The sequence below is a fragment of the Diplodia seriata genome (genome assembly GCF_021436955.1).
Source record: "Diplodia seriata strain FDS-637 chromosome Unknown scaffold_4, whole genome shotgun sequence".
Lineage (NCBI taxonomy): Eukaryota > Fungi > Ascomycota > Dothideomycetes > Botryosphaeriales > Botryosphaeriaceae > Diplodia > Diplodia seriata.
This window is the reverse complement of record NW_027117311.1, coordinates 861,976-879,044: the sequence shown is the minus strand read 5'-3', so window position 1 is coordinate 879,044 and position 17,069 is coordinate 861,976. Positions and strand designations below refer to the sequence as shown.

Genomic DNA, 17,069 nt, shown 5'->3' with positions numbered 1-17,069 from the left:
CGGCTGCGCACTAGCTGCCGTTGGAGGCTCCCGCGCGCCGGGCGACTTTCTCCCGATGCGCGTCGTACTATTGGACGCTTGCGCACGCTGGTGCTTCTGCAAGAGCTGGCTGTCGATCACCGCTCTCAAGACCGCGATTGCCTCGCATGCGCGGGGCTCGTGGAGAAGAGTGGAGGGCAGCGATAACAGTCTTGACCGGCGGGCTGGCGGCCGCGAGTAATCCCATCTCCCGATCACAATGGAACGACTCTCGCGGAACCTGCGGAGGCGGCCGCCCCTTCTCGGCTTGCTCATATCCGAATCGAGCTCCCGGACGGCTTCGGCTTGCTGCACCTCTCGACCTGTGGGACGCCTGCCGCAGCCCTCGTCAGCCACCCGACGCCCTCGAGCACGAAGGTCGCTGTTCACGGATCGCTGCAGCCCGCGCGTCGACCCTCTAGGCCCTCTGGATTGAAAAGCAACGTCACCCATGCGGCAGCATTGCGCAGGTGTGGGGATGATGGTCGCTAGCGAGGCAGGGATGGGCTGCAGCCCTTGCTTTAACGGCCTGCTGCTATGCTGGGCCCAAGTAAATTCGCCGAAAGGTTCGTGCAACGCCGCTCCAACCTCACCTCTGCCATCGCGCTCGTCTTTCCTTTTGGTTTTCCTGCCAGCCGCGCCGGAAGAGGACAGGACCCCGTCTCGCTTTTCTTTTGCGCCGTCTGCGATAGAGCGCGGGCTCGCGACCAGCGGGCGCCCTCACCGCCACTAGTCTGCCGTCGTCTTCTGCTCCTGTCTCAAATTATTGTCGTCTCCGCTCTCTTGGGCCGCCTGCAATCAGCACTCTGGAAACTCTGATCTAGCCATCCCAGCCGTGGCAGCAGCGAGCCGCTCGCCAAGCTCGTTTAACCTACCTGAAAGCTCTGCTAAGTACGTACGTTACTCGCTCACGAAATGAACAGCACTTTGTAGCTACTTTTGACGCTTTGCCATTCGCCCACGGTTCCACCTTTTGTGCTTCAAACTGGAACATGCCGACGATCAGAGCCATTAGCTCCGGCTGCAGGCCATGGAGTTGGATAGTGCGCCCGACCGGTCGCTCGCAACCGAGGACGAGTCCCCCAGGCCTTCCTCCCTTGGTTCCCTTTGTATGAGTAGTTGCCGTGTAACAGGGCCCGAGTTCGACGTCGTACATGCCCCGCAACCACATGGCACATCCACGCGGTCGCGGTGCCTATCCATGGCCAGGCGCCCGACCGTGGTCGCCCTCTTCGCCTGACAGCACCCCTCCCTTCATGCACGCACACGAGTTCAATCCAGGGACCGTCTATTTTTGGGAGCGCAGAGCCCACTTGTGGGGCCCAAGTACATGACAGATGTAGGCAGGTTGTCTAAGTGCGCCGATCTGGTTTCGTGCCACCGTGACCCGTTGCAATAACATCTTCGATAACTAGCTCGGTCGCCCAAAGATGGCAGGTGGCCTTCCCTTTTCTCTGTGTTTTCCTTCGTTTCCTAGCACAAACCTCCTCGCCTTTGTTGAAAGCAGCCACAAGCCGACCTCTTTGGAAATGTCTAGTTGTTGCACTCAGCTCTGGTTCCCTTCGGACCTTGGTTTATTTATCGACTTTCCTATTTCTTCAACCTCTGTGCCCTAGACTAACGCTGCAGGACTGTGGTGTATGACCATGAGACGAACATGAGTGGCTAACTACATGTTGCCTTGTGGGTCTAGCTCACTTCCAAAACTGTCAGCTCTGCAAACGGGTGGTCTCTTTCGAGGAATATATAGCCTTTACTATATTGTTACAGTTTCTCGGCCTCCGCTATCATCTACGTATCCGTTGAACGAGCCAGAGGTTTCGCATGATCATTTTCCATCTTCTGAGGTGAATGTCCCAAAGTAGTCTAGCGCAAGATCGCACAACAACATTCACCACAGGTCAGCTGGCTTTTAAAGCCCGGTTTCTAGGTGAAGCCTTTGCATCTGCGTCAACGCATCCACCTTCTGCCTTCTGCAGGACCGATTCTCAGACCACGCCAACTTCACCAGAACCCATTCAAGCTCCGAGGCTCACCACTACAGAAGAACCAGAAGCCGAAAGATATCAGCAATGTGGTCTTCGATTCTTGTCATCTGCTCCATGCTGCTGGCTGGGTTCGTCAGCGCCATTGACGGAAGCCACCCTGCTCTCACCGCACGCCAAGACTACGGCAGTCCCGACACCAGGGCCAACTTCACCTTGGACGAACTCTACAAGCTCCAGGTGCGGTTCTGGGACAACTTCGTCTACAACAACACGGCGCAGGCGGCCTCCATCAACTCGACGCTCCTCGCGCCCGACGTCCTCGGCCGGGTCGACGTCACGCGCGGCTTCGACGGGCAGGAGCTCAACACCGAGTATCTCTTCGGCCTCTTCGCCAACCTCGCCAACCAGAATAGCAGCAGCTCGACCCTTCTGGGCGTTCCCGTGTCATACAATATCATCCACTTCGCCGGCACGCAGGACATCTCATCGGCAGCGACCATCGTCTTCTTCAAGAACGCCATCTTCGGCACCTTCCCCGTCGAGATCGACAGCTGGATCACGTGGAATGAACAGGGCCAGATCTGGCAATACGACGCCACGTACCGGTGGTTCGCGAACCTGCTCGACGCCACCATCGACGCTGCCGCGAGCAGGAACCACAGCACTTACGACGCCACGGTGGCGGCGCTGGCGGACGCGCTGGCGTCGTCCATTTGCAACACCGCGCAGCAGCACTGCACGACACCCGAGACCCAACAGTACGCCAGCTTCGACGAGTGCCACGCGACGCTGACGCAGCAAAAGCGCTTCGGCAAGCCGTATGAGCTTGGAGGCGACACGCTGCTGTGTCGCATGGTGCACGAGAACATGGTGCCGCTGCGGCCGGAGGTGCATTGCCCGCACATCGGACCGGGGGGTGGCGGCATGTGCGTCGACGACTTGCAGTATGCGCAGCGCGTGCTGCAGGAGTACTACACGCACGCGCCCATGGTCCCGGAGGGGTACGAAAGCGGGAATGCGAGCGTGGATGCGTGGTAGAGCGTGGATGGCGAAGGGGGAAAAAAGGGGAAGCGATGACGTTGGCGGCTGAGGGGGTGGAAAGAAAATGTGGCTGCAAAGGGTCCTCCGATGGGCGTGAACTTTTTCAGTTGACCGATGGGGTTGCGGCAAGTGGGAGCGGATGAAGAAGCGTGAAGCAGGTACAATGCAATACGAGAATTTGATCCGCAGATCACGGCGTTCCCGAAGCTTGAGTGGAGGCAGGTACGTGTGGCAGATTCCGGAGAAGAGGTCCTTGGGATGCTCTAGCGGAGATGTCCTTTGCCCACCTCTCCCCATTGTGCCTGGAATACCCAAAGGACGGCGGCAGGTTCCGAAGGCCACGTGGGGACCGCGAGCATGTGGTTAGATGCAGGTTAGTGAGATCTGAGGAAAGGCTGTTGTGGTGGAGTGACATATTGCGGGAAGGATGGCTATGGTGGAGTGATATGGATTTAGCAAGCAATGGCTTCGGAGAGAGAAAGTGGAGTGTGCTACTCAATAGGCAGCTGAGAATCTCCGAGGATCCCTGGTGCAAACTTTTTCTCGACGGCGTCCATTGCCGCGGTTGGGTGCAGCCGCAAAAGAAATATAGCGCCGTGCGGACGGCGCGGGAGATGGATTTGTGGAGTTCCGAGGTGCTCCACCGTGCCGCATCTCCGCCCGCGCGTGCGGGCCCGTGTTCCAGGAGCACGAGCAATGGGATGAAAAGCGATGCGGCGAGGATGACGCGCAGCGTTGTTGCGGTCGTACGATGCATCTGCTTCCTCTTCGCAAGCGAAGTGCCGGTTAGCCTTGTTACCCGACCATTCCTTCGCAGCCATGGTTGCAGGGAGCCGATGCCGCTTCCGCCAGAAGCAGAAAACCAAGCAAGCAGCGACTGTCTCTCCGCTGGCGACTGGTCGCATTTCATTTCGCCACCTTGTCAGGTACTCTCATCGACTGAGCTGCTCGCCAATGCAGTTCGCTTTGTACAGGACGTCCGTTCCGCCGAATTGCTTGCCTCTCCAATCACAAGGCACCCGCCGGCTGACGATCGGTCAACGTGTAAGCGCCCACTTCAGAATCGAGTGGGAGACCGAGAGGAGGGATGAAGGGGTGGTGGCACAAGGCTGACGCTGATTGGCTGGCGCAGCGATCGACTTCCCTGTTCTAGCAGCGACGGCTTGGGCACATCGAACCCCATTCGAACGCCCGCCTCTTCATGCACCCTTCTCGGACGAGGCTGTGGAAGCGCCGCTTCGTTGCTCTCATACCATGTCACCCATACCTACCACATACTACACGGCCTGTAGCACGCACCACTCTTGACCAGCACGTCCTGATCCCCCGGCTAGCAACATACCCCACCCCGCCTTAGGCCAAGCTTGTTTTGGCTTTCTTCAGATGCTGGCCTCCCGGATTGGGGCCCCGGAACGATGCTGCTTCTCGCCAGCAACCCTCCGGCCTAGCAGCATCGATGTGCAGGGAAAGGGACCGATGCAGCCAGCTGACGTCCTGCGCTCAACGAAGCGCAGGGGGATACTTCTGCACCGAGACTAGCATTGCTCACTAACACCGGAGATCGTCAGGGCTCAAGCAAGAGATGATTCCCCACTCCATCTCGCCCGCCGACTACGTGGCCGGCGCCAGTGCGTTTGTATTGCCCCGTTGATCTCCCTGCCAGGGCGGATCGCTGGCCTTTAAGGTAGACCTGCGTGACGAGGCTGATTGCTGCGCGACGTCGTTTCAACATTGCGTTGGCAGCGCTTGGGACGATGTGCGATGCGCGGAGATGAGTCGGAAGTCCACGGTCGTATATCAGAAGCACACCGGCCCGTTTGGCGATGGCGGTGAAAAACGACTGGTGCGTGGGAAGGCGGCCGGGACAACGGCGGAGTCTTTTCACCGTTAGGTTGGGGAATGCGGGCCAGAAGGCCACCAGAAGCTTCGAATTGCTGGCTGGGCCGGCTCGCCCCGCCCTCCCTGCGCCAGCGACGCGCCGGACTTTGGAGACGGCGTCCACCTGGGGCTCCCACTCTTGCCGCGGTGGTTGCGAGCAGCGAGGGTGGAGGTTGGTCTGGCCTAGCGCATGAAGGTCGGACCCGCGCTCCGTTGGATTTTTGCCGGCGCGTCCCTCCTGGCGCACACGGCTTCCGATGGCGCGTTTCCTGTCAGCCTCATGGAAATTTCCTGGCTGGACAACAGTGACGCTGGCGGTGACCCTTCCGTCGGACGACTGATGAGCGCACAAGCGCACACGGACATTGCTACGCCAGGAGTGTTGCCGGTGACCGGTCCGTCTCCAAGGGCTGGAGGCCGGCCATATATTCGTCTTTCCGGTCCGTACCTACCCTGCCGTTTCCTGTCCGGTCGCCGCATCCCTGCCACCCTCACCTCTTTTCCATTGCCTTGTCGACTTGCTCTCTCTTCCGCTCTCTCCCGCCATTGCTTCCATCGCGTCTCTCTTGAGACCCATCATTGCCTTGTTCCGTCCAGCAACCGTTTGTGGCGCCAACATCACGCCTCCAGGATCGCTTGCTTTTCTCCCGCGACGGACCCTTGCCACCCTGCAAGGCTTTTTGGCTCGCGGCTGCACGCTCTGTGTAACCACCAGATCAGGCAATTCGTCGCTGCGTGCATGCATGAATGTAGCACGGCCGGAATAAGCAACCACTCGCGCTTCTGAAACATCCAATCTGCCTGCAGAGTGACGGCCGCCTCCCCTGCAGCGTCAGATACTCCTACCACGAGCAGGAACAGGTCCAAGGAACCCATCCACTCGGCATAGCAGCCGCCGTCCCGGTACACGAAAAGAACCTGTCTGATACCGGCCCCCGTCGAACGCGTCTGTGTGGCTTTTCCAGGAAGCGATTCGAAACACGACTACCGCAGCCATCAACCCTGCTTTTGTATCGCCTGACCAGTTATTGTCAGATCCTCTCCGCTCGCAACAATACACGCATCCGCTTCACTGTGAAGAGCTCGAGGAGACGGTTTCCCAGCCTGCTGTGGGAGCAAGGGAAGCAAAAAGGAGATAGCACAGACAGAGCCGCGATAATGGCACTCCCGTTGGGCGGAGGGTACTCGTCCAAGCCGCGCAGCCCGTGGTCCCTGAAATACGACAGCAGCAGTAGTAGCAGCAGCAGCAGCAGCAGCTCGCATCATCGCCACCACGATGGGCCGATGAGCAAGCAGCGTGCCGCGGCGCTCGAGATTGTCGCAGCCTTCAACCGCAACAACATCGACACTCAAACTATCGCGTCCTTCCGCGCACCCAACTTCAGGCGCGAGGTCCTGCCCTCCAGTCTGAACCAGGCACCTCAGGATGCCGATGGGTTTCAGCGCACACTGAACATGTATCGCGCCGTCTTCCGACACTACGCGCTCGACTTGCTCGAGGTTGTGGACGACGTGCCCGGCAGGAAGGTGTGCCTCTGGCTGACAGCCCGGGCGGATACTGTCGGCGACAAGTACGTGTGCGACATGATTTGGACGCTGACCTTCGACGAGACAGGCACGAGGGTCGTGCTGTGGAGGGAGTTTTTGGATGCCTCCGCGAGGACGATGGACTATCTTCCGGAGAACATAGGCGTGTGAGAGTGTTGAAGAACTGGAGAAGGACAGATCAGTAAACAGTAATCGCGGAGGGTTGGAAGGTGATGTTATTCCAGCATCACGAGCAACCGAAAAGGGAACAAGGCGCAAATGAGGTGAGGCGGAGCGGGATGCAGCTGATCTGGCACTTGATTACTAGTCGCCGAGGCAGAGGAAGAGACATGATGACAAGAAAGAGATGGAGGGATACCGATGCTTATCGAGTGGATTGGAAAGCCACGCTTCTGGGCTGGGCCTTATGACAGAAGGATAAGAGGTGGCGAGGCGGGGTCAGTGCAGCTACCATGGCTGCCATCCTCCACATATGTTGGCACGGTCGAAAGGCGAGGTGTGCGCCTTTCCGGAGCCGCACCAGGGTCAAAGACTGGGTCGGTCAGGGTTTGGAGTGGGCTGGTTTGCCACAGCGCTTAAGACGAGGGGCGGAGGCGTCAGTGATGGGGTGCATGGTGTTGAGGGGCTCAGCATAATCCACATGCCAGGGAGCAGTGGCGGGGCCCCGGGTGGAGCATCAGGGAGCAGCAAGACAGCTTGTACTCAACAACGTCGTGCCAAACCATCAATGTCACAAACAAGAGAGCTGTTCAGTCACGGCAAAGAGCTCATGCGCAGAGCAGAACGCACGACCGTCTCCCTCCGCGGCGCGGACGTACGGAGTTCTTCATGTTGAGGCCAGGACCCGGAGGCTTGGAGCTGGGGCTGCTTGTCGCCGTTTTCTGATGCATGTTGCGGGTCGCGCAGTGGAGCCAACGGCCAAATCTGGCACGTCAGCGGCTCGCCTCGCTGACTCGCCTGCGCTCGCGCCAAAGGAAGAGGGCGCGGAGCCGCAACAACGGCCGCTGCATTGGGACACCGCAGGGCTCGTCATACGATTTCTGATGTCTGCCTCTCTATGGAACCGAGGGAGGGCCAGCGGAAGTGCCAGAAGCTTGTTGAGCCCACGGGGAGGACCTTGCGAGGCGTACGCAAGGTACGGGGCAGCAGCAGCAGTGGCGACGCTGACCTACGGACAGCGCAGAAGTCGTAATTCCCCGTTGCAGCAGTTGCTCGACGGGTGTGCGCGGAGTGGGCGGAGCGGGCGGAGAGGGCAAAGGCGGAGGGCGTGGCTGCTTAGACAGGCGGGTAAGCCGCGCGCGGGCGCGATCTGGCTCGACTATCTGAAAGGATTCAGCAGCGAGTGGTGATCCGCCATGGCAGCACATTCCGCATCAGGCAGCACCGCGCTGATTACTTTTCACGACCGCTCCCGCGTCCCGTTGTGTAAGCACCCTTGCGCGTCAACGACGGAGCGTATGTATGCACGCTTTCGCGCAGCACGCTGGCGCCGCAGTCTTTACCCCATTGGGCCATCCCATGACTCTCCGCACGCTCTGATTGGTCCGTCCCATCTTGGCAGCACCTTGGGGTATCAGATCTCCGTACCCCGCAGCCCCCCCTTCGATATCAGGCCCCGCGCCGCTGCAACAGCCGTGAGAGCTACGGTCAACCACCAATTTAACTTGCTGCTTTGGGGGCAAGCCTGCCCCACAGCTACCTCTCTGGGCCGAGGTTTAGCGCGGATAACAGCGGAGAACAGCTTCCCGGAGGATTATAAGAGGACTCTTCCGCGCAACTGTCCTGCCCAGCGTCGCTTTGTCTTCCCCAGCTTCGTTAAGAGATACCCCCATCAAGTTGTTCCTTCCCTCGCCCACAGAACTTCCCTTTCCAACTCCTTTTCCCCCGTCTCCAGCAATCATGGCTGCCCCCAAGCTTGACTTCACCACCTTCCACAACATCATCAATGGCAAGTCCACCAGCACCGACAAGGTGCGCCAGGGCATCAACCCGGCAACTCTTGAGCCCTTGTACGATGTTCCCGTCGCCACTCCCAAGGATGTCGACGCCGCAGTAGACGCCGCCCAGGAGGCGTTCAAGACGTGGAAGAAGACGACGTGGGCAGAGCGCGGCAAGGCTGTCCACGCCTTTGCTGACGCCTTCCTGTCCTACAAGGATGAGTTCGCCCAGTTGCTCATGAGGGAGCAGGGCAAGCCTGTATGTTACTTTGGTCCTCCAAACCTAGCCACGTACTGACCCGAAGTGCCTAGGTCCCCATGGCACTGAACGAGGTCGAGACTGCCGCTCTGTACCTGCACACCTTCGCCGACATGGAGCTCAAGGAGGAGCAAGTGAGTGAGGATGACGAGAAGAGGACAATCACCCGCTACACCCCTCTGGGTGTCGTCGTTGGCATCGTGCCGTGGAACTTCCCTATTATGCTAGCCTGCGGCAAGATCGGGCCCTCGCTCATGACGGGCAACCCCATCATCATCAAGCCGTCTCCCTTCACGCCCTACTGCGATCTCAAGCTGGTTGAGCTGGCCACCCGCTTCTTCCCGCCGGGCGTCATTCAGGCGCTGTCGGGCGACGACAACCTGGGCCCGTGGCTTACGGCACACCCGGGTCCGGCCAAGGTCTCCTTCACCGGCTCGACGGCGACGGGCAAGAGGGTCATGGAGTCTGCGTCCAAGACACTGAAGCGCGTGACGCTTGAGCTGGGCGGCAAGGACCCAGCCATCGTGTGCTCGGACGTCGACATTCCGTCGACGGCGGCCAAGGTGGCGACGCTGGCATTCCTCAACTCTGGCCAGATCTGTCTGGCCATCAAGCGCATCTACGTGCACGAGAAGATCTATGACGAGTTCCTCAAGGCGTGCGTCGAGCACACCAAGACACTGGTGCTGGGCAACGGCGCCGACTCCAACACCTTCCTGGGCCCGGTGCAGAACGCGATGCAGTACGAGCGGGTCAAGGGCTTCTTCCAGGACGTGCACGAGCAGAACATGAAGGTGGCGCTGGGCGGCGTCAACGACAAGTCGGGCGGCTACTTCATCACGCCGACCATCATTGACAACCCGGCCGAGACCAGCAAGATTGTCACCGAGGAGCCGTTCGGCCCCATCGTACCGCTGCTCAAGTGGAGCGACGAGAGCGAGGTCGTGCACCGCGCCAACGACACCAAGATGGGCCTCGGCGCGTCTGTGTGGAGCAGCGACCTCGACCAGGCCGAGCGCATCGCCCGCCAGCTCGACGCCGGCAGCGTGTGGATCAACACCCACCTCGAGCTCGACCCCAACGCCCCCTTCGGCGGCCACAAGGAGAGCGGCATCGGTTACGAGTGGGGCCTGGGCGGCCTGAAGGCGTACTGCAACGTGCAGTCTCTGTACCTGAAGAAGAAGGTGTAAATCTTTCGAATAAAAGGAAGAAAGTAAAAAACAAGCACGAAAACAAGATGATACACCCAAATTGGAAGGAGGCGACATGGGGGAACCAGGAATCTGCTTGGTTGCATGTGACGGCGGCTGCCTTTGCTGACACGGCCTCTTTTCATAATCATACCGTAGTAGTGACGAATTCAACGAGATCAAACAGTCCAGAACCTCTGCTTACGCTCATGCTCATGTGCCAGTTCACACCAATGTCTTACCTGTGTGTATACCACTGGTCATGATCCGTGCTAGCGCTCTCAGTCAGAATGGATCATGAGCGAAGCGAGACAAACCGTGAAAATTAAGTGCTTATGCCGGTCATTTTGATCCTCTGTCGCGGATCAGTCAATCGGACGATCCAGTCAGCGTTTCTTTCCCCTTCCGGGCCTTACTTGCAGTAACGCGGTCGATCCTCCACGGTGACCCGGTAATCTGATTTGCTTTTCCGAGGAGGCGGGGGATTGGCGTTGGTAGCCTGGCTGATGAAGAAACTAGCTACCTCAGTGGCGGATTGGGAACCAGGTAGCGATACAAAATCGAGCCCTCTGAATTGGAGGCCTTGGCGTCGTGGCTGGCAAGAGCGCGTCGCGCGGATCGTAAAGTTTCGAGCTAAACCTTGGTGAAGAGGCATACGGTCGTGAGGCTTAACCGGTGTTGGTCTCACAGGAGATATAGTGAGAGGAACGATGCAAGTATCAGGGTACGGATGAACATGAAAAGCTAAGATGGGATGATAAGACGTAGAAGTCAGAACAAGATAGTACGAAAAAAAAAAAAGTAGAACAGGAGGGTTCAGAGACGTGGCAATATGGGTAGGTGGATGAGGTGACAGCGGCTGAGGAGCATGAGGTGACGTGTATTGACTAGAAATCTGAACAGCACTAAAGCCTAGAAATAGCATAAGCTGCCCAGTAGCTGAAGGAAGACGATATGCGGCTATGGCGGCTGCAGGGAATAGCTCGGATAGGAGGTGTCTTTGATTCTGGTATATATACGGCGCTAGTCATACAGATCTCTCCCCTCACCTTACCTCAGCTCCACGCCGAACTTTTTGACCAGCCGCTTCCTCACCTGCTTCTGCATATCACCCACCTCCTCGCCCGTGAGCGTGCGCTCCAAGCTGCGGTAGATGATGCGATAGCACAAGCTCTTGCGCATCTTCCCCGGGTGCACAAAAATGTCGATTAGCTTTACGTCCTCGACTACGTCGCCCGCGATCTCGCGGACAACTTCCATCACGTCGTTCTCGTAAAATGCCGGCACGCCATCCTGCTCCGGCGCGATGAGTCCACCTGCAGCGCTGGGCGTCGTCCATTTGCCGAGGTCCTCCGTTTTCACCTTGCCGGGCAGCCAGAACGAGACGTCCCTAGGCGAGGCTGGGTATTTTGAGAAGGGCTGGAAGCGGGTAATGCCCCAATCCTTGAGACCAGTCGCCTTGTCAATCGCATCTTCGACGGGACGCTTGAATTGGCTGAGGAAGCGGGGGTCCTGGCTCCAGAACAGGCGGATGTCCGGGATGGAGTAGAGCAGCATGGCGATGCGCTCGATGCCGATGCCGAAGGCCCAGCCGATGCGGTCTGGGACGCCGGCGTTGTTAAGGATGGTTTGCTGGACGACGCCGCATCCTAGAACCTCGAGCCAGTCTCCTTGCCAGAAGACCTCGAGCTCCCAGGACGGAGAAGTGAAGGGGAAATATGCCTCCACCCAGCGGACGCGGAGAGGCTCTTCGGCTTCTTGGGCGAGTTCTGCGGCAACGGCGGGGGATGCGGCGGCCGAAGCGGCAGCGTTACGCGCCTGGGCAAAAATTTCCACTACGACGTTCTCGAGGCTGCGCTTCAGATGCGTAGCGACGGCATCCACCGCTGCAGCGTCATGGTCTGGCTGGAGAGGATTCCGCTCCGGGTCGGTAGTAGGGTTGGGATCTTCAACGTTGATGTCGTGTTTGGGAAGCTTCTCAACGTCTGCCCAGATGCGGTCGGCGAGAGTAGCGTGGCCGTCAAAGTCTGTTTTGTGCCAGGTCATGGCGCCCTCCATCTGGTGGAAAGCCGGGTAATGGCTCCGATCAATGGCATCGCGGCGGTACACGTCGGCAGAGATGAGATAGCCGGGAGAGGTGTTGGCGCGGAAGATGTCGGCTTGGTGTGCCGAGGTGTGGGTGCGCAAGACGGTGTCCTTGTTGATGTAATAGGTGTCACTGCGGCTGCGGCCAGGGTGGTCGGCGGGGAAGCCGAGAGAGTCAAAGTTCTGATGCACGCTGACAATGGGGAAGAGGTCGTTGTGGTAGTGGTAGCCCGGGAAGCGCGACTCGATAAGTTGGCGGGTGATGGCGATGGGATGGTCTGGCTGGAGATGCAACCGCCTGGAAACGGATTTGAGGATGCTTCGAGGAGTGTTCATCCATTCATCTGTTAGATATGCTCGGCCTTCTACCGTTATGCTTCTCGAAGCCTGCCCTGGTGCAAGGTCAGAGATGTGACTGTTGCAGAGAAGGGTTGTTCGGCTTGGCAGCTCTACGCGAATAAAACTACGGGTTTGCGGCCAAAGACGGAAAAATCAGACATACCTGCGGCAGACGACGACCATCGGCAGGCGGCGAAGCGGCCAGCCAGCAGAGCGGGCCGGGCGGATGCAATTGGCGCGCGCAGATGGTGCAGGGCCACGGGCAACCTCATCTTGGGCGGGTTCTGGGGAGCGGAGGGAGCCGCTTTGGAAGTTGGGGATCGGCCGCGGGTGCGCTTGGGGCGCGGTCGCGTGGTCAGCCAGTAGGCCGGGGCGGCGGCCAAAACAAACGCCGGCGAAAAAAAGCCTTGGCTGACGATTGGCCAGGCCCTGAAATCACCAAGTGGACCCATTCACCCATTGCGCTCTCGCGCTTCCATGTCTCCCCGGACCCTTTCACCTTCTCCGCCTTTGCTGTCCCCTCCTCCGCCTATCACTACCGTGTAGACTGGAGAACATCTGCCGCCCAGCATGGCGACGACCACCACCGCCCCCAATGCGGCCGCTGCCCTAGAGACGGCCAAGAGCAAGGACATGCAGAAGGCGGCCATTCACTATCCCTTCTGGTTTGGCGGTTCTGCGAGCTCCTTTGCGGCCGGAGTGACACATCCGCTCGACCTCGGTGAGTGCTGCGATAGGTACCGGCGGCCGGCGGCTCGGGCTAACTCTGCGACACCACAGTCAAGGTATGACGGCTGCCACCGCCTCCATCGCAGCTCCCGCTCACACAATGCCTGCAGGTCCGCCTCCAGACGCAGCCGCACGATGGCGCCCGGAAGAACATGCTGCAGATGTTCGTCCACGTCGCCAAGACCGACGGTGTGACTGGCCTGTACCGCGGGGTATGTTACCACTTCGCCAGCCATGGCGTGAGAGCTGGGCAGAGCAGATCTCAAGAGGCTCCTGTTTGCGCCGGACACTCAGCCGACCGACCACAACCCCGTGGACCACTTCACCAGCTCTCCGCCCCAGTCCGCCGCACAGAAGCCTGTTGGACTAACTTGCAGTGCAGCTGTCTGCCTCTCTCCTTCGCCAGATCACCTACAGCACAACGCGCTTCGGCATTTATGAGCAACTGAAGACGTCCCTGACCACTTCCACTTCGAAACCCTCCATGCCCACGTTGATCGCCATCTCTTCCGCCTCCGGCTTTTTGGGTGGTATTGTCGGCAACCCGGCCGATGTGCTGAACGTCCGCATGCAGCACGACGCTGCTCTGCCCCCTGCCAAACGCCGTAATTACAAGAACGCCTTTGATGGCCTGATCCGGATGACGCGCGAGGAGGGCGCAAAGAGCCTGTTCCGCGGTGTTTGGCCCAACAGCATGCGTGCCGTGCTGATGACCGCTTCGCAACTGGCCTCGTACGACGGCTTCAAGAGCGCCATTCTGGAGTACACCCCGCTCCAGGACGGCCTGGGCACCCACTTCACCGCCAGTTTTGCTGCTGGTTTCGTCGCCACAACTGTTTGCTCTCCAGTGGATGTGATCAAGACTCGCGTTATGAGTGCCCATGGCGAGAGTAAGAGCTTGGTGAAGCTGCTCATCGACGTCAACCGCGCCGAGGGCTTTGGCTGGATGTTCCGTGGCTGGGTCCCCAGCTTTATCCGCCTAGGACCGCACACTATCGCAACCTTCCTTTTCCTGGAACAGCACAAGAAGCTCTACCGAAAGCTCAAGGATATTGAGTCGTAAGATCTTGTCTGACCCTTCCCCGTCTTGGCCTTTCATGTTGGTATATATCTGCGCCTTAAAAAACGACGGCGCCAAGAGCGAATGAGCAACCTCTGGAGAATGACGCATTTTTGACTGCCCAGCGGGGACCAGCGGAGTTTGTGCTACTGTAGCTCTCTTTCCGGTTGCTTCTGCTTCTTGGGTTTCACTCTTTTCTTGACTTTTCTCTCGCGTGCATATGCAAGCATTTGCAAGGCGTTGGGGTCCCCGCTGAAATAGACCATAGACGCCACAATGGCTTGAATTAGACGGCTTTGGGAGTGCAGCAAACACTTAGTATTTGTCTTTTTGGTGGTGAAAGTTGTGTGGGTGCTAGCCTGGTCCGGTCGGAGATTGTGCTTGCTACATCCACTTGTGTAGGTCCACCTCTTTACTGCAAGGGCATTCTTCTGGTAGCACTCTCATCCGACCTGCTCACCCGCAGAACCTCCTCTTGGTATCCGTTTTTGAATACGATGACACCTACGGGGCCTGCTCCGATGCTTTCTGCTCTAGACAGGCTGGAGCGCCAGGACCAGCGGCGTGCTTGGAAAAGGGACGTCGAAAACCGCCTTTGCACTTACGAACTCGACGCGCACCTCACGCACGAGCTCCAAGAGGACATATATCTCGAACAAAGCAAGGCATAATTATTCGTCAAAGCTTAAGCCTACGCTCGCTGCGTCTTCAACGTCCAAACCAACGTCCTTAACCATACATCCGCAAGGCAGACCTGGGACAAATTGAACAATTTAACACAGACAGCGACAACGGCCACCGCCACCGCCACGGCAGCAGCAACAACGACCGCAAAGACAATGAAAAGAACAAGAATTAGCAGACCAGCAACCTACGACACGAGGTGCACGCCTTCGCATTCCACCCGCCCCTACATCTACTCGCTCCAAGCGCAAAATGTTGTCGACTTCTACCACCGTCTCAGTCTCGTGCAGTTCACTAGTAACGATGTCTCTGCCTACTTGCGCGCCTACCAGGAGACCGTCGAACTAGCCGACTTGTACGTGGCTTATTATTTTGGAGAGTGAAGCTTTACTGTTGACGGACATGCTTTTCGAAAGCGAAGGAATGAACATGCTATCCCCGCAAGTTATTGCAAGATCTTGTTGGATGGGCTTCGGGAGAGATTCTAGCAGTCAGTTCCGACTGTCTCAGGCAAAGAAGGCGTGGCCGCTTGAGTGTGCGATGCCTTCTTTCCATCAGCGATAACTATGATCTTTCCATCGGGAACCGGCCGCTACTCCGGACTGCTTCAGGATGCAACATGCCGGCAGGTGATTGACGGGGTGTCTCCTTCTACAACCACTGTCCCAAGTAGCAATCCCTCTTAACGATGCTCTTCCCACAGTTGCCAGGTTGTTTATTACATTCATATTCTATGTAACAAACGTATTCCTTGGGCAACATCAGGTGGTGCGTGGTTCTATCTTCAACAGCCCCAGCACATGCTAGAGAGTGAAGGCCGGTCCACCGTTCAAATTTTCTTTTGATGGCTTCCTACGGATTTAATGCATAGTAGCAAGATATTTTAGTCGCATGTTGCATTTTTAACATTTGTGTTCAGTGATGTGAGCTGCGTATGTCAGCAACCGCTAGGCGGCGTTATCACATGCCGCGGCCATGCTCGAGATTTTGGAGCGAGCCCCCGCACGTCCGTCATGTGTCAGAGGGTCTTACAGATCTGAAAATTGATCATCTTGCGTTAGGTAAAGTTGTAGCAAAGCCTGGCATGGCAAGAACTGAGGCGGCCAGAGTCAGAATTTGTCTGGAAACCGTGCTCCCCATAAGCATGCTTATCAGTTGGCCGGGATCAGCGGCAGCTTTCATTCAGCGGATACTGTACAAAGTGTCAAGAGAATAGATTTCAGAGAAAGTCCTCCGAATGAGACGGGGCATAACACGGGCCCGGAACGCCAACGCTATGCAAACCCGAATAAACAAACCCTCAGAGCAAATCCCTGTTGCGCGCAATTGTCCCGATTAAACCCTACACTGGCACCGCCATACTAAGGAGATCCGAAGACGGACAGATCGAGTGGGGAAAGCGACCCGAGAATCCAAGCCCATGCTCTGCCAAAAATACACCGGAAAGGAAATGCAGGCTTCTCAGAGCCGAACGATGACATCCATGCAGGGCACCTTCCACTCCTTCCTCGCGAAGAGACCTTTTCCCCAGTCCGCCGAGGCGCCGGCGGCGACGTGAGCAGCGGCATCGGGTGTGCCCCGCTTCCGCTTGATGCCGTCCATGGCCGCCGAGACCAGCGCGCCGGCCGTATTGTTCACCGTTCCCGCCAGCAGGCTCACAGTCTCCATGGCAACGTCGAGGGCCATGGACGCATTGGACGGCGGGACGTAAGAGTCATTGGCGGCGGAGACGGCATCGGCGTCCGGGTGGTAGCGACCGTTGGGCTCGAACCAGCTGGTGTTGAAGTCGAAGAGGGCGATGACCAGGATCGCAAGGAGCAAGCTGCAGTAGACGCAGGGCCGGTTCAGGAAATACGTGGCGGAGATGAAGAGGACGAGGTAGACGGGCGAGGCGTTGGTGCTGCGTGCTTAGGGTTAGAGCGGTGCGGGTAGTCGCGGAGAGGAGGGTGCTTACAGAAAGAAGAGTATCGGTATCCAGCTGCGCAGGCAGAACATTGCGAGGTTAGATAACGCGGGACTGGCTCATGAGAGAAGGTGCGGCGGCGGGGGAGCAGTGGTCGGGGTGGAGAACCGGGCTTCAAGGGCGACTGAGCACTGGAAGAGCACTGGGAGAAGCGGGATCAACGGCGTAGGCGGTAGGAAGGAGCGAGCGCGGAGGCGAAGGCGCGCGTAGGGCTGGCAGGGTGGAGAGCGAGAGGGAGGCGGCGGCGGCGGCGGCGGCGGACTGATGCGCTGGAGCGGCGGAGCCGGGGTTCAAGGCCGCAGCTGATGCAAGGCTTGGCGTGCGGCGACCGGGGACTGCTGACTGTTGCT

The 17,069-nt window shown here is 58.4% G+C and overlaps 6 protein-coding genes across 6 annotated transcripts; 4 read left to right on the top strand and 2 right to left on the bottom strand.

The window, feature by feature from the left end:
• Positions 1–2,090: 2,090 nt before the first annotated feature.
• Positions 2,091–3,044, top strand: SLS55_004113 (uncharacterized protein; the record flags this gene model as incomplete). Its single annotated transcript, XM_066775574.1, has 1 exon — positions 2,091–3,044. The coding sequence occupies one exon, from the start codon at positions 2,091–2,093 to the stop codon at positions 3,042–3,044; it is 954 nt and encodes a 317-aa protein (XP_066633455.1).
• Positions 3,045–6,209: 3,165 nt separating this feature from the next.
• SLS55_004112 (uncharacterized protein) lies at positions 6,210–6,623 on the top strand (the record flags this gene model as incomplete). Its single annotated transcript, XM_066775573.1, has 1 exon — positions 6,210–6,623. The coding sequence occupies one exon, from the start codon at positions 6,210–6,212 to the stop codon at positions 6,621–6,623; it is 414 nt and encodes a 137-aa protein (XP_066633454.1).
• Positions 6,624–8,372: 1,749 nt separating this feature from the next.
• Positions 8,373–9,859, top strand: SLS55_004111 (uncharacterized protein; the record flags this gene model as incomplete). Its single annotated transcript, XM_066775572.1, has 2 exons — positions 8,373–8,669; positions 8,723–9,859. 2 exons carry the CDS (start codon positions 8,373–8,375, stop codon positions 9,857–9,859), a joined length of 1,434 nt encoding a protein of 477 aa, XP_066633453.1.
• A 1,050-nt stretch (positions 9,860–10,909) lies between these two features.
• On the bottom strand, positions 10,910–12,466 carry MSF1 (phenylalanyl-tRNA synthetase alpha subunit, mitochondrial; the record flags this gene model as incomplete). Its single annotated transcript, XM_066775571.1, has 2 exons — positions 10,910–12,263; positions 12,447–12,466. 2 exons carry the CDS (start codon positions 12,464–12,466, stop codon positions 10,910–10,912), a joined length of 1,374 nt encoding a protein of 457 aa, XP_066633452.1.
• A 387-nt stretch (positions 12,467–12,853) lies between these two features.
• DIC1 (Mitochondrial dicarboxylate transporter) lies at positions 12,854–14,075 on the top strand (the record flags this gene model as incomplete). The annotated part of the gene is made up of 3 exons (XM_066775570.1): positions 12,854–12,982; positions 13,123–13,224; positions 13,395–14,075. 3 exons carry the CDS (start codon positions 12,854–12,856, stop codon positions 14,073–14,075), a joined length of 912 nt encoding a protein of 303 aa, XP_066633451.1.
• A 2,142-nt stretch (positions 14,076–16,217) lies between these two features.
• On the bottom strand, positions 16,218–16,751 carry SLS55_004108 (uncharacterized protein; the record flags this gene model as incomplete). The annotated part of the gene is made up of 2 exons (XM_066775569.1): positions 16,218–16,656; positions 16,711–16,751. 2 exons carry the CDS (start codon positions 16,749–16,751, stop codon positions 16,218–16,220), a joined length of 480 nt encoding a protein of 159 aa, XP_066633450.1.
• Positions 16,752–17,069: the final 318 nt, after the last annotated feature.